The sequence below is a fragment of the Phocoena sinus genome, chromosome 12, assembly GCF_008692025.1.
Source record: "Phocoena sinus isolate mPhoSin1 chromosome 12, mPhoSin1.pri, whole genome shotgun sequence".
NCBI lineage: Eukaryota > Metazoa > Chordata > Mammalia > Artiodactyla > Phocoenidae > Phocoena > Phocoena sinus.
Window position 1 is genome coordinate 10,332,423 of NC_045774.1, and position 17,052 is coordinate 10,349,474.

Here is a 17,052-nt window from a genome sequence, read left to right on the forward strand (position 1 = left end):
TTATTCTAACCCTCAGCTCTTCCGCAGTTCTCTCTGGCAGCAATGATGGTGATGATAATTGATTTAAAAGGAACTTTTTACTTTTAGTGTTGGGAAACCGTCCCTGCTTGGCTGTCTTTTCTGTGGAAACATCTCAAATTGGTGTTCCCTTCCCAGCAGACATCTCCCCAGCCCTCCTTGGGACCAGCTCCTACAACCATCCAGGTAGAACTAGATTTTTTCAGTCTCAGGACCATTAAGTAAAACTTAATTACCTCAGCAATGATAGATTTTTTTGCATTTTTATTCCAGTACTTTCTGAGTTTGTTTGTTTTTTGGGGTTTTTTTTTTTTTGCTATTCATCTTACTTTTTGTTTCTGAATGTTTGATGTTGTCTAGAACAAAGGCAGTGTCTTTGACTAACCCTGAAGAGCCAATTCCATTGGTCTGTTTGGTAGTTAATTAAAAAAAAGTATACTCTTAATGATTTAATACCAATAAAGGGAGACCAATTTGCTTAAATCTTTGGAACAATCTGTTTTCTAGATTAAACACACTTCTTTGTAGGAAATGGGAAGCTGCGTAATGCCTGCTGCTGTAGACAGTTACTAACCTTGGGTTTCGGACTTTGTTAGTAGGCAAGGGATGTTCATGTTATACACACACACTAACCACACTCAAGTCTCAGCTCCAGAATTTCCAGGAACTTTCTAGCACCTGGCTCCACGTAAGGAGTTCCTCTTGAGGTCAGAGAAACCTGGACTGAGCAAGGTCCCCAGTGGTAGTGAGGCGTCCACACAGTCCCACTGAGAAAAGCAAGGCTGCTGTGGCTTCCTGCTTTTTCTCCTTGTAATCCCCTCTTCCCTTCATGCTTCCACCCACCTTCTTTCTCTTCTCCCTCTCTACTAACGTGTTTTCCTAATTCCATTCACAACTACAGTTTTAACTTTTATAGCTATTTTCAAAACTGTAAGGGCAAATGGCCTTAATAGATATGTTGCATATAAAAATAATCAAACTGCCATAAACAACTTTTTACCAGAAAGAATTTAACTTTCTTCCACTAATATAAAAGAAGAGACTTCCTTTACCCTTAGGAAAAAACCTGTTTTTAAAATACAAAAACAAAGCCATCCAACTCTTCTTTGTGGAGGTGAAAGAGGAGGTGAGGTAACGGCACAGGACAAATCTTTTAAAACTTATTATTTCCATTAAGAATTCACTGTACACAGTTTATCCCAATGTTGTACAGTATACACTATTTTCAGAACTACTTAGAAAGTAATAGTGTGTAAAATGTGTAAGTAATTACTGGCTCTCTTTGATTCTTTTTGTGACTCCAAGTAAAGTTAGCACCTCAAACTTAAGATTTTCTACATATTAAAAAAAATAACATTCTACATATCTAACACACACCAGGTATTCAGAAGGAAGAGGTTCTCTGAGAAAATTTTCACTTTAAAAATAATAAATTAGGGGACTTCCCTGGTGGCCCAGGGGTTAAGAATCGCCTGCCAACGCAGGGGACACGGGTTCGAGCCCTGGGCCAGGAAGATCCCACATGCCGCAGGGCAACTAAGCCCGTGCACCACAACTACTGAGCCTGTGCTCTAGAGCCACCGAGCCCACGTGCCACAACTACTGAGCCCGCGCACCTAGAGCCCGTGCTCTGCAACAAGAGAAGCCACCACAATGAGAAGCCCGCACACCACCATGAAGAGTAGCCCCCACTCGCCGCAACTAGAGAAAACCCACGCTCAGCAACAAAGACCCAACGCAGCCAAAAATAAATAAATAAATGTATTGAAAAAAAAGTTAGAAGATAATTTATTGTACTGATTACAACAATTTGCTAATCTTTGAGCTAATCTCTTTCCCCTTTAGAAAGAATTTTAAAGAATTTGGGTTAGTAGCTGTACTAATACAACTTGTCAAGCGTTAACCCTTAAATTTCACCAGACTATATTTGAAATGACAAGACTCTAAACTCTAAAACTAAAATAAAAAGACATTAACTTACTACTATCTTAAAGGGAAAATCCAAGCTGGGAGACCTTACAGTCAAACTCACTTAGCAGGTGAGCAGATACAGATTTTTCCAGTACTGCACATAGATTAAGCATTAACCGACAAGGACTGAACTGTCCCAACTCCTGGTTCTGGCCACATTTCTTCCCTTTAAGCAGTGGTGGGTTTCTGACTCACTGGAGGAGGGCTGGAGAGCAAGCACCCAGGGCGTACACCTGCAGGTCAGGAAGCTGCTTCTGTGTCTATCTCTGACACCTGGTTGTTAACCCTAGCTGCACAGAAGAGTCACCTGTGGAGCTCAGAAAGAGGGAAGCTTTTACATTCAGATGCCATTGATATGGGCATCCATCTGGGAGGTGTCAAAGCACTGTAGGAGAGTCTAACCTTCGGCGAAGTTTGAGAACCACTGGCCTAAGCTAAGCCACTTAGTTTAACTTTCAATTTATCTTCTGGTATTTTTGTTTTTACCGTTTGCTTTTCAGGGAGCTGTGAAGGAATGTGGTTGGTTGATTTTACTGTTATCAACTGTTAGCTTTAACTGAATTGTTTAAATTTTAACATAAATATCACACTAAATGTTTCTTTGATGAAAGCAAATAAACCAAATGTATTTAAATATCCAGGTGATTATAACGCTGCCTAAAACGTATACTTGAGTTTTACATTTCAAAAATAAAAATATAATAGAAAAGCTTAACAGATATTTTAGGTTGAATGTCTAGATATGTAAAATACATAGAACTCATATGTAAATGAAAAAACAGAATAAGCTACCAGCAGAGAATAGGCACTATACACTGTATGTAACCTTTAAAATTTCTAGGGCAATGTAAATATCCAGGTTAAAAAAAAATAATAATAATAATAAATACACACACACACACACACACACACACACCAGTATAAACTTCCTAATATAAAAGTAGCTTTCCAGGACTTCCCTGGTGGCGCAGTGGTTAAGAATCCGCCTGCCAATGCAGGAGATGCGGGTTCGAGCCCTGGTCTGGGAAGGTCCCACATGCCACGGAGCAAGTAAGTCCCTGCACCACAATTACTGAGCCTGCGCTCTAGAGCCCACGTGCCACAGCTACTGAAGCCCGTGTGCCACAACTACTGAAGCCCACATGCCTAGGGCCCATGCTCCGCAACAAGAGAAGCCACTGCAATGAGAAGCCCGCGCACCACAACAAAGAGTAGCCCCCGCTTGCCACAACTAGAGAAAGCCCGTACTCAGCAACGGAGACCCAATGCAGCCAAAAATAAAATTAATTAATTTTTTTTAAAAAGTAGTTTTCCAAACTACAAGAGAAATCATTTCACATTTTCTCATTAAAATTTCAAGTATAAAACCTGGTCTTACCTCATTTTTAAGAAAAAAAGCTAAAGATTTAAAACTTTATATTTAACCTAAAATTCAACCTCTTCTAACACACCTCTGTTAAGAATGTCACACTGAATGCTTCAAAATATGTTGAAATTCAACTACAATATAAGAAGTAAATAAAACCAGTTAAATAGTCCAGAAATTTAAATTTTAAAGCACAACTAAAAATTACCATATCTAGAGATCTTTTCAAAAATATTTTCTTGGTACAAAACTCCATCTACAGGGAACTCTGGCATCAAAGACAGTAGCATCTGCTATCTAGTTGGAAGCAGAAATGTTAGGTGTAAAGCTTATATACCTTCATATTCACTGATGAAGAACAAGTGAGGAAATCAAGACAAAATGTGGCCAACAAAAGGCCATTATTTATACAGTCTGCAACCCGCTAAAAAAAACTCCAAACGTTTCAGGTATACAAGCAAAGCAGCTTGGCTCCAACTCTCTTAGAACAGAACATGCATATATAAAAATGCTGTGAATACACAGCAAAAGAAATCTCAAAGCATTCACTATTTTACTGGCCAAAAAGTTTACCTTCATCTTATTGATTTGTTTGTTTATATATGTATATATCTATATACACGTAAAATACATGTTTAATATATTATTTAGTACAGGTAGATGTCTCTGAGTGAATACAAACTATCAAAAAATTAAGACTCTGAAGGTAAAACAGACACTAGGCACCCATTCCTCTCCATTATGTTAAGTCTTCCTTTATTTCACTAAGTCAAACCTTCCTTTCTCATCCTATCACACCCTATTATGCTCCTTAAATAGGAAGTCTCAGCTCTGTTTTAGAGAAAACTAAAATTAAGCCCTGACTATCGAATTCACACTTAGGATTCAGAGAGTAAGTCTAAATAAACATTTCATGTCAAAAAACTCTTTTAGGGCTTCCCTGGTGGCGCAGTGGTTGAGAGTCCGCCCGCCGATGCAGGGGACACGGGTTCGTGCCCCGGTCTGGGAAGATCCCACATGCCACGGAGTGGCTGGGCCCGTGAGCCATGGCCGCTGAGCCTGCGCGTCCGGAGCCTGTGCTCCGCAATGGGAGAGGCCACGACAGTGAGAGGCCCGCGTAACGCAAAAAAAAAAAAAAAAACTCTTTTAACCAGTCCTTCTCACTCCATTCTTCCTTACTTTTCAGAAACATTGTTAAAACTATATAGAAACATAATTTTAACTGTATTTTAAAAAGCAATTTTTTTCCAGAATAGATTAACAATATAAAGTAACACAGGTGGGAATCCTAGAATTCACTTGGCTCCTTAATAACCCCAAAGAAAACATTTATTTTAGCCAAACAATTGTAATGTTTGTCTCCTTTCAGAAACATCTGCTGCCAAATTAAATATGTGCATTGGAAGAAGTGTTTTGGCTGTTAAGATGGTACCAAATAAAATGCTTATGTTCTGAAATAAATATTCTACTCAAAAAACACACAGCAAAATAGACACATCCAAAGGGTGTAGAGGATAAAGGCACAAATTAAAACACCTATTCATTTTTAAAGCCTTTTTCAAAACAACCTTGGTGTTTAATTCAGTTGTTATTTAGATTGAAAGTGATAAGTTCAGATGGGTCACCTTAACAAAAATAACAAGTTCTATTTAATTTTGCCATGATATCTTTCAAAGCAATAATTATATTCCATATTCTTGTTGTAAAGGTCTTCGCAATACAGATGTGTTTAAAAACTAAAAAGTCATGTTTTCCCATTGCAAAAGCACTCATGAACTTATACATCTCTCACTTTGCCCTTTTTCTCCTTCCCTGGTTTTATAATTCCAACAGGTATCAGGTTATACAAACATCTGCAACAAGATATGGAGAGTTAAAATACCAGTCCAATAACACTTGATAACTTGAGAAAAATGTCAGACCACATAATTGAAATCAGCTTGACACAAATAAATATAACTTCGCTTCTGTAACCTATTCTCGGTGTTATTTCTTTTATATGACAAATCTTTTTTAAAGCAAGTCAGCATAGGCCTATGTATACATTTATGATCACAAAGGACAAGAAAAATGAAATAAAACATTTGCTCACCCACATCCCCGATCAAGCAAAGGATACATTGGTGTCTAAGTTTAAATACACAAAATCTAAAAAACTCAGAGTCAGATTCTAGTAACCTTAAAGATTATACATCCTCTATGTAGCTCCGTATTAGATGAAATCAACCAGTGTACTTCTTTCTGTTAACCATCCCCAGGTTTGAATTCCAGGAGCCTAGAGGCAGAACATTCTCCACAGAGGCACAGAAAATTCATTTCCCCTCTCAGCTCAATAAAAACCCAAGTAGACTAGTTTTTAGGACACGGTGCAAAACTAATCTGTTTACCATGTATTTGTCTGATGATGTGAGAGAATCAGCAAGTGAAAGACCACAAGTCTAGTTCCAGTTAATAAACACCAAAACGTTGTACTATTATCACATCATGCTTCAAAGACCCAGTCATGAGTATAGTTCAAAAATAAAATTATCACCGTACAAATCAAGAATCCCCAGGTTAATACTAAAATCCAACACTCAGTGGCCAGTTTCCCCTAACTCTCCAAGACAAAAAGTAAGCAGTGATACTGTGCATGTTAAATTTCATATAAGCACTGTGGTTCTTTCTAACAGAATACTCATTTAAAATTCCTGTCACAGGAGTAGAACGCCAGCCAGGAATCAAACTGTGACCCCTGAGCCAAAGACAACTTACCACTCAGCTAGTAAGTGGGCAACTCAACATACAAACTTGAATTCCTACATTTTAATCCTTTGCAGAAATATATGAGCAATATTAAATGAACTGGATTCAGCTCATTAGAGGTTCACAAACCAAGCACAGAAAACTTTGGAGGCCGTCCAAAGTAAAGTCATGCCTAGGTGGTGATGTCCACTCAATAAAAACTCAATGTCATCATTATCTTCCAGTTTTTTCCCTGAAGAACATTACCAGCCATGACCACAACAATGCTTAGCCAATTACATCAGCACTAAGAGAAGATGGATAGGACTGGCAGCCAATCACTGTGCCAGGACCTTGTTTGTGGACCAAGTTTATAATTATCCAAAATTCGCAAATAAAGCAACTCACCGAAAATTCCTCACCAAAGGACACAGACTAAAGCTAAAAAAATAAATGTGTTCTAATAACCTTTACCAAAACCCACATTATTTTTTTTCCTTTCCAAAGCTATTAATTAGCCTACACCTAACTGATCACATGAACTTGGTACTATGCTGTGTGTCCCCTTTAAAATGTTACACACATTCAAAAATGCATTGGCAGTTCTTTTTAGCCTTTTAGGTTTCAAAACAAAAAAACAATACTTCAAGGTCGTATTATAACTAAATGAAAAAGTAACAAAGCAATAAAGATTATTTAGAACGTCCGATTATGATTAACTCAATATGGAAGTGTGACAGCCAGGGCATTCCATTTCTTACCAGATACCCTACTTTTCTTTCATTGTCAGAAAGATCTGTGCTTAATCAGAATTAGGCATTTTTTTGGGTTAGTAGTAAAATACCTAATCTAAAATCTTAATTTAAAATTTGCTAAAATACTTGGTGGGTAACCTTTATCCATTTGTCCCTTCAAATAAATCCGAGAGTTACTGGATTTTGAAAGTATGTAAATCCACCAGGATGAAATAAAACAGAAAAGCTAAGAAAACTAAGGTTATTCTATGTAACTGTGTATGTCCTCTAGTTTTAGCCTTACATATGTGGGAAGAAAATAATGAAAAAAATATTCCTAGGTAATCATTCTTCACACCTCTCCATTTGTTAGATTCCCACTTTGGGATTGCAAAATAAACCAACGTCTTAAACTTCGAATAAGACTTTAACTCATTCAGAGAAAAAGGTAAAGGTTCATCCAGTAGCTTGCCATGAACAGCTCCTTTTGAAATGACTCTCAAATTTCCCTTCAGGAAAACATGGTGGAAAGGAAGGTGCAGGAACAGGGAGTGGCGGCATCTACTTCCCTCCACCCGTCCTGCTATTTCTCACTGCCCTTCTGTCTCTACTCTCTTCCTGTGGCCAGAGTATCATACAGAACTGTCAGAGCCCAAAAGAAATCAGCTGTAGAGCAGAATCAGGACTTTATTTGGCTGGCTGCCTGGGCCTTCTTCCCCTCAACTAAGGGAAAATTAGCTTTAAAACGTAAAAATAAATAAAATAAAATAAAAGGAAGAGAGAAAGAGAGAGGAAAAAAAAAAAAATCACAACTGTCATCTTACTTTTCAATCATTTACAAATTAACTCCCTCTCATAATTAGCAGCCTCAACTAAAGAATTTTATTCTAGGCAGCAAAGTATTACTGGAAGAAACGAGTAATGTTGAATCAAAGTACAATACAATTAAGTATGCAACTGACTGCTAAAATTCTGAGTGCCCAATCTTTAATAAACAAGGGGTGAGAACTTCTGACAATAACGAAGGCCATTTAAAGAACCAACAGCTGGGATTCAAAGGCTGAGGTGCTTCTATCTTTCCTTACAACTGCCTTAACATAAAAATATCGCCAAAGGACAAACTAAAATAAAGAGGAAAGACAATTTTCAGTCTCTAAAAAGACAGGGCTGAAGTGCCATTTATCTGTGAACTTTTAGGACACAGCTATGGAGCATATAAAGTATATCATTCTCCACATTCACTTTAGAGAGAACAAAAGTTCTATCCAACCTTTTTTCCACAGTGATTTTTGGTCAAACATGGGGAAGAATTTCCTGAGAGGAAGTACTGTGAAACTCTGGAACGGGTTGCTTGGCAACACTGTGGAATAACCTATCTGGAGGCAGGAAAACAAGCAGGGCATCAACCCGATGCGCCACCAGGTTAAAGGCATGGTGCGGGAATTTATAAATCAGCCTTTCTGGTGCTCCTAGAAACGAAATACCCTAAAACAAGTCTGAGTCTCCTCATGGCAACATGACAAGGATATACTCTCCAGTATCCAAGAGACTGTAGGCTTACTACTGCCAGAAGGTAGATGGTCATTTAAGGTAACTCCAACTATTTGATGCTAAAGAAAAAGGAGAAGAATATTTTTTTTTTAAAGAAGAAAACCTCTTTTTTGTTTATGTAAAAACACAAAACCCATCAAACCTACGAAAACTGATACACATCAAATTCTCTTATAAGAAATACAGAAATCTCTTTTCAAAAGATACAGAAGAAATACGTCAAGAAATAAAAGCAAAATAACTTCTGGGGAGACTAAAAAAAGTTTAAGCTGATGCCATCTTTATGAGAAAGACCTTTAAATAACTTAAAACTTCACCCTAAGAAGTTTGTTCACAGCTCAAAATTTGACACTGTCTGACATGAGAAATATTAGAAAGCCAAGTTCACTTTGGGGCTTAGATCTATATAATTTGCTGCAAAATGAGGACACAGTCAATCTTTCAAATATAGCTGGTAACACAGGCTTTCTACCAAACAGGAATTCTGTCCACTTTGCTCTAAGAAGGTCACTTTTCTTTCTTTAGAAGAGAGGGGAGAGATATTGTACCTGTGATTATTTCAAGAAACTATGAAATTTTTTAAAAAGTAGAGAAAAATCAGTGAAATGCCCCCTCTCAAAACTAATCTTTGGTAGACAGTAAAAGACAAAACTAGGACCAACTGTGCGGGGAAGTGGAGTAAAAACTAGCACAAACCTGCTGCTGTGGGTACTGCATTCCTCCCATGGCCCCTGGGGTCCGACCTTGAATGCCAATCGGATACCGCTGTGGGCCTGGGGGGCCGTAGGAACCTGCCGGGTAAGGGCTGCTCTGCTGTGGCTGAGAATGAGGGTTACTGCCCATCCCATACAGCTGAGGTCTCTTCATCACCATGGGATCCATTGGGCTGCCCTGTGAAGAAATACACGAAGAAGTAGGCTTATTAAGTCATTATTACAAAGGCAGAAAGTTTGCTATGCTAACGTATACATTATAAACGCAACTATCCTTTCTTTTGAAAATATTGAAAACGATGACCTGACAAATAAAACCCAGAAAAACATTAAGAAACAAACCTAGGTGGATATAAGACATTTAATTTTTTTTACTTTTAGCAAGGCTTTAATAATTAAGAGGGATCTGGAGCAAACAATATAAGGAAAGATTTCGCGTTCATCTAAAATTCTACTATGCGTACAGGAAACGGGCATGAGTTAATCTCACCCAGCTCCTTTTAGCTTACTAGTAACAAAGGCAAAGCACAGTGAGTGGTTAGGAACCCTTTCTGACTTCAAAGTATTCTTAGAACAATTACTTTATTTTAGGCCTGAGCCTGCAAGTCCTGATCAAACATTAATGCATCTGAGTGTTCATTAGAAAGTGAAAGGATAGATTTCAGATAACACAGAATGTCTAGGGTAAAAATTTTCAAAGATCACTAGTGCACATGAATAAGCACCCAGACTATGAGTCACAAGCCACCTTCTCTATGCAAGTAAGCGTCTTACCAAACATAACCAGTTCAAAACTAGACTTTGAGTTTTATTTTTGGCTTGGTGAGTCAGCCCATGGGCCTCAGGGCCAAGGCCATTCAGGAGAGCCGAACTGGAGCCTCAGTCTGCGCTTTCATGCCCTGGGTGCTTCAAAGGAGCAAAGCGGTGGTGGCGGAAGTCCCTCACCGCGGTGCTACAAAGGCCTACAGATCCCTCCTTCCTTCCTTCCAAAACCATATACTGATGCCTACTGTGTGCCAGACTCTATGTTCACACTGAGTACACGGGGACTCTCAGGAAGGCTTGAAGATTAGCAGGGTCAATGGAAGAAGCCACGTTCAAGGTGCGGAGGGCCAGGGCACAGAGTACCACGGAGCAGAAGAAACGGCATAAAGCACAGGCTCAAGGGAGCTGAGCTGCCTGGCGTGTGTGAGGAAACATAGGCAGTTTAGATCCAAGAAGCCAAGCGGCAGCTGGGGCAGGCAGAAGCCAGTAGATGGGTGAGCCTTACGTGCCATTTTAAAAGCTTCAGATTGTACCTTGGGGATAAACCACCGGGTGCTTTTAACAGAGAACTATAGAGTCAGATCCGCCTTCCGCAAGGACCACTCTCTTGGCAGCTGCCTGGAGCCAGGGTGGGCTGCCACAGAGGCAGGTGAGCTGAGGTGCTGGGCTGGCAGCAGCGCTGGGCAAAAGCAAGCCCAGATTCAAGTGAGAGAATGGAAACACAGCACGACTTGTGAGTGATGGAAGACAGGTGTCAAGGGTGGCTTAACAGATGATAAGACACCAGGTGAGACAGCATGCAGTAGTAGAAGCAGATCAACCCTCCCCAGGGGGCGGGAGCCTTCACTATTCTGCATATTAAAACTGAGGTTCCTATAAGGAAATCCAGGTGAAAATACCCAGAAGGAAGAGCCACCACGAGTTTCCAACTGGGGGAGGAAGGCCTGACCCAGAATCATAAATAGGGAAGTCAGCATACAGAGAATACATGCTCCTGGAGGGCGGTGATTTCTGTTTTACTCACTCACATTATATCTCCAGGACACAAGTCAAACAGTGCACCTGGCACACAGTAACTCCTCAGTAAATACTAGATGAATTCATTAATATGAAGCACATAAAACTCAAGGACTCTACCCAGGAAGAATATATGAAAAGAGAACAATAGGTAGAAGGGAAAAGGGGGCCACAACTAGGCCAAAAGAATGGTCAGAAAATGTAGTTAGAGGCTGTAGAGAGCACGGTGCTATGGAGGAGAAGGGAGCAGGTGTCGCAACATGCCAACTGCAGCCCAGGAGTCCAACAGGTGAGGGCTGAAGCTCTGGCTACGCCTCGTGACTGGGAGGTAACTGCTGAGCTGGGCGAGGGCAGTCTCGTTGCAGAGGTGAGGGCAGCTCTTGGAAGACCGGGAGCTGGGCATGAATAGGAGGTGAGGGGGAGCCAGGAGTGTAGACCCCAAACCCAAGGCGGGAAAGCTACAAGAAGCCCCAGTCAAGCAATTATACTCCAATAAAGATGTAAAAAAAGAGAAGCCCCAGTCCTACACATCCCCCAAGGCTGCCCGCGGTCTCTGCCCTCCCTCCTTCTTAGGGGTACCCTGGCGCTCATTTCAATGACTTGAGTAACCCACTCATCACACATTTACTAAGCATCTACCGTGTGCACCACGCAGGGCGCTGGAAGCAAAAAGTGGACAAGTGTCGGTGGCTGTCCTGGAGAGGTGAACAGGCTGAACAAAGATGACAGTGCAGCCCAGCAGACATCCTGAAGGGGCCGTGAGGAGAGAGCACGCCAGTGGGTCTGAGTTCTCACAAAGCCCACCTATAGAAATACCTGAGCTTAGTCCTGAGGGGTTCATAGGAATTTGCCAGGAACTGATCTCACCTGAATGAAGATATGTGTAGGCCAAACAGCTCTGCTCAAAATTCACAATTTCATGTAATTTCAACTGTGCTACTTTCACCAGCCAAGAAAAACGTTTACTTACTGTGACAGAAATTGCTCAGACAATATACTGATGTTACACAAACTGTGCTGACTTCACAATCAACATACAAACATACATGGTGACCTCATGTAATGAAACTAAAATTGAAAACTAAGAATTAAGTTTTCTCAGAATGATTTAAATTAGAATTTATGCCTAAGAAAAGCAAAATGTAATGATTTTCCACACTTTCTTTCAAAAGATAAAATAAAACTTTCTATGAAAGTGTGAAAATCAAGGCTGAGCTGGTGATGCTAGAATCCGCAGAGTGAATGAATGGCCCACAGAGAGTAAATCAGATTTCAGGCTAAATTTCCAATATGGGGCCCGAGGCAGCCCTATCTTCACATTCAATCTGAATTAGCCGGGGCATAGGAAAGGTCTGCTTACTTGACTTTAAACAGTGCATGACCCAAACTGGCTTAATTAAAGCAGAAATTTAAAATGGGAGAATGACTGGAATGTCTATATTTTAATGCTATAGATAACAGTGCAGCAAATTCATCTTATCAGTGACCGAAACTGTTTTGTAGTATCTTTCTCATCACTGCCATAAACTCTCACAGCCCTACTTAAAATTCAGTTAATTTGCACCCATGTCAAAATGTTAGCTTAACCCTGAGATTTCTGAAAATCGAAAGCATGAAAGACACAGATTATCTCTACCTCTCAAAATGCATCAAATGCCTTTCAGTGAGATTCAGATATGAAAACAAGATACTTACACGGTGCAAATTATTTAATTTTAACCTTCTCTCCTTATGGCCTATTATTAAATAATCAACCACAATCCAAATTCATCCCACTGTGTACTCTTGCTATTTTTAACACTAAATATGTACCACTGCAGGATCTCAACCCCTGCTTTTTACAACTCTCTCCTTAAAACAAAACCCAGATCAAATCTAAGACTTTTCCAAAAATCAGTTCACTTCTCATAGTCACATCTAACCCAAAACAACTTTGTATTTTTATCATCTACCCTTCTATTGATTCTACAGTATCACCATTTTCAATTCTCACATATCATTTATGTTATATCAGAGACCACCACATTAAGAATAGTCCTCAAATATTTCTCTAAATATGTTATTCCAAGCACATTTTTCCTTTCTAGTTACCATTCCACAACTGCTGCAATTTGGACTTCAATTCCATAAAATAAGACAAGTGCTTTTAGAGTCACAGTGTGTCCAGCCCATTTTCAAAGAAGTCTTAACATAACTAGTCTATGTTTAGTTACTCAGCTTCTAATGAATTTTATTACTTGATAAGACTTTCTTGTAACTCTTCCTTATTCAAGTAAGTTTTTAGATATGTATGTATTTAAATATGTAGTTATGGGGGTTCCCTGGTGGCACAGTGGTTGAGAGTCCGCCTGCCGATGCAGGGGATGCAGGTTCGTGCCCCGGTCCGGGAAGATCCCACGTGCCATGGAGCAGCTGGGCCCGTGAGCCATGGCCGCTGGGCCTGCGCATCCGGAGCCTGTGCTCCACAAGGGGAGAGGCCACAACAGTGAGAGGCCCGTGTACCGCAAAAAAAAAAAAAAAAAAAAAATGTAGTTATGTATGTATGAGTTATAACTCTCTCTCCCTCCCCCTCTCCCTCTCTCTCTCTCTCTCTCTCTCTCTCTCTCTCACACACACACACACACACACACACACACACACACACACACACCCTTTCCTGGATCTCCTTCTGGCAAGCTGCCACTGCTGCCTACATCCTCCAAAGTCTCAGAAGGTTTCCCATCCCTGGGACTACTAAATAAGAAGGAATACGAAGTATATTTTTTAAATATGTATTTGAATATAGATTCTAGACATATCAGGCAGCACAGTTAGGCTGTATTATAGGTTAAATAGGGTTTCAGAGGCTGGCCTGGAAATCCACCTACCCTTTAAAGATTATCCAAGTTAAAGAACAAGTCCCTATATATTTTTAGCATCCTTCAGCTATACTTGATGCTTTTTATACTTAGATATTCCCTCATTATCCCTCTTTCAGAGTATACGTACACAAGTATTTATAATAAAGATATCTACGTAACCGTATTCACTCCTAAATATCAAGTTAAGGGGATATCTTATTAGTAGTTTCTTTATGAATATAATATTTCACAATTTTTTCAGCCAAATTCCTTAAACCACAAATTGAAGAAAGGCATTGAAAAACCCACAGAAAGAAGAACTATCACATCTTCTTGATCTATAATCATATCTATATATCTGGATTAAACAAGAGCTCAAGGAAAGAAAAACTCTCCCCCTTTTGAATCATTATTTGGGAAAATGTTCTGTCTTACCAGCAACCAAAGAAAACTTTTGAAGTAATATTCCATTACGTATGAAATGACAAAAATAATAAAACCCAATGTGAGTAAACGAGTATTTGAACTAGTATGTATAAAGCAGTGGTAAACTCTTTCTGAAGGATAATATGACAAGAAGCTTTTTTATTATTATTTTTATTTTATTTATTTATTTTTTGGCTCTGTTGGGTCTTCATTGCTGCACGCGGGCTTTCTCTAGCTGTGGCGAGCGGGGGCTACTCTTCGTTGCGGTGTGCAGGCTTCTCATTGCGGTGGCTTCTCTTGTTGCAGAGCACGGGCTCTAGGTGCGTGGGCTTCAGCAGTTGTGGCACGTGGGCTCACTGTCTGTGGCTCACAGGCTCTAGAGCACAGGCTCAGTAGTTGTGGCGCATGGGCTTAGTCGCTCCGTGGCATGTGGGATCTTCCCAGACTAGGGATTGAACCCGTGTCCCCTGCATTGGCGGGTAGATTCTTAACCACTGCGCCGCCAGGGAAGCCCATCATGACAAGAAGCTTTAAACAAAAGCTTCAAAAATTATTATCTTGTTCCAACTATAATACCCTCTCGAATGGGGCAGGGGTGCTATTTATCCAAATGTGTCTGCAGCTACACGATTTCTAATACTGAAGGGAGAAAGCATGGTCTGTCCTGTGGGGGAAAGCATGGACTTTGGACTCAGAGAGGGTCCACGCCCTTATCCCAACACTTAATACCACTGTGTGACTCTGAATATTGGTGCCTATTTCTTAGTTTTCTCACTCACTAAATGCGAGAAATACCTGCCTCATAATTATAATGAAAATTGAATTAGTGAGAACTAAAAGGATCTCAGAGCGACTAGTTGTTCAAAGAAGAAAACTGAAACAACCCAACTATTCAACGATTATAGAATATGAGAATGAGCCATAATATATCAGCATAGTGGAACGGACAGGGACATGGAAAAGTACATCTAAAACAATGTCAAACGTTTAAGAGTGATGTGCATGAATTACAGCTGTGTGAAAACTCAGTTGATAACGATCAGGGCCAGCCAGAGTGACCTGTAAGTAGTGGCTGTCATATCGCGAGGCAATCTATGTTGACTTTTCTGTGATGATGTCTAAATATAACTATAAAATGCCTGTTTTTTCCCAGGCATCCTGGGAACACTACCATGGCTTGCTGGGGGATGGGGGTGGGCGGGACACGGCTGCCCCACATTCGGCCGCCTCCGTCCCCGCACCTACACCTACACCCACACCCTCACTCACAGCACACACAAGCAGGAGGATGCCGCTGCTCTGCTCTTTGCCTGTCTAAACCCAAGCTCACTCAAGCCCTGGATCAAGGACCACACCCCAGTAACACTATCTGTGGGACCTGCTAGAATCTCTCCTATGCAGGCTGTAACCGACTTCTGGGTTGCCTTATATTGATATTTAACTCATGTACCGTTTTTTTCATTTTTATGTGTTACTTCTTAACTCCCAAGGAGACTAAAATGGCAATGTCCATGCTTTGTACTTTTTTATGTCTCACTTAGCATACAGCACAAATGACTTAGGAGGATCATGGTGCCTCATAACTGCCTGGGAATGAGGACTGATCACATAAAGTGTTTTCGAAAATAAAAAGTAAAACTCACTAAGCAATTTCTGTACACACACGCAGAAGATGCACGTAAAGTCAATGATAATATATAATGCAACATTAGTAGTCAAGTTCTTCTCCTAATGGCATTAAAATCAGTTTAAGTGGGCTTCCCTGGTGGCGCAGTGGTTGAGAGTCCGCCTGCCGATGGAGGCGACCCGGGTTCGTGCCCCGGTCTGGGAAGATCCCACATGCCGCGGAGCGGCTGCGCCCGTGAGCCGTGGCCGCTGAGCCTGCGCGTCTGGAGCCTGTGCTCCGCAACGGGAGAGACCACAACAGTGAGAGGCCCACGTACCGCAAAAAAAAGAATCAGTTTAAGTCAAAAACAGGCACGGGGCACTAAATATTCTCCCCTCACTTCATTCATATTCCCTTCAAGCCAGAAAATACCAAGATTCTCAGTTACCACTGTCACTACTACCACAGAATCCAATTACCGAAGATGACGTAATGGAGGCTTGGAGCTGCAGGGACTGGCCCAGGGCTGCAGTACTAGTGCAGGTCTCCTGACTCAGGTCCACATTTCCTTCTGCTGTATCACGCCTCTGTGTACGATCATGAGAATCAGGTAGAAAAAAAATGCAACCCAGCATCTAAAACCACTTTTTTTTTTTTTTTTTTTTTACTTCTATTAATGGCAAAATAGTGCCTGTTTAATTAAGACTCGAACTAAAACACTGAAACTTCAACTTTGGTTATCAATACACTGTAGGTTCTCCTCTGGTCAGTCAGGAATATTTGCCACATTCTACAACGGTACAGGAAGGATCAAGAACTGGAATTCTAAGACATCAGACAAGGCAGGAAAGGCTGTTTTGTTCTTGGCTCTAAGAACCATCAAATTACTGATGCCCTCTAACTATGATGCCATTCACAACGTGAGAGGAGGGGCAGGGAGGAACCAAAATACTCACATACTGACTTGGAAAGAGGGCCATTGTCAATATTTTTGTTTTTCGTTTGGTTTCCTTAAGGCAAGTTACAGGGAACATACATATTTGTGGAGCCACAAAATGAAATCTGAAGGAAGGGGGCAAGGGGATGATAAAAATTTTTTTTTTGTAAAGGTGGGATTATAGACAACTTTTATTTGAGCAGTTTTTCTCTGAAATAAACATGTTTTGATTTACAGTTTTAAATAAAGAAGTTTGTTTTTCACATATATATCATTAAACAAAACAGGAGTAGAAGGCACAGTATTTTTTCCTAACCACATTTTAAATTTTATCCCTAATCTAAAAATCTAAAATATCACTGGATTTTTACTTTTCAGAATTAT

The 17,052-nt window shown here is 40.3% G+C and overlaps 1 protein-coding gene across 4 annotated transcripts in view; it reads right to left on the reverse strand.

Annotated features, from left to right (window-relative positions):
* ARID1B (AT-rich interaction domain 1B) overlaps positions 1–17,052 on the reverse strand; it is a 416,165-nt gene that overhangs the window by 356,772 nt on the left and 42,341 nt on the right. For all 4 annotated transcript variants that reach the window (XM_032650747.1, XM_032650746.1, XM_032650749.1 and 1 more), the window contains exon 2: positions 9,061–9,255. In XM_032650747.1, coding sequence (XP_032506638.1) covers positions 9,061–9,255 — 195 coding nt within the window. The remainder of the gene's footprint in view (positions 1–9,060; positions 9,256–17,052) is intronic.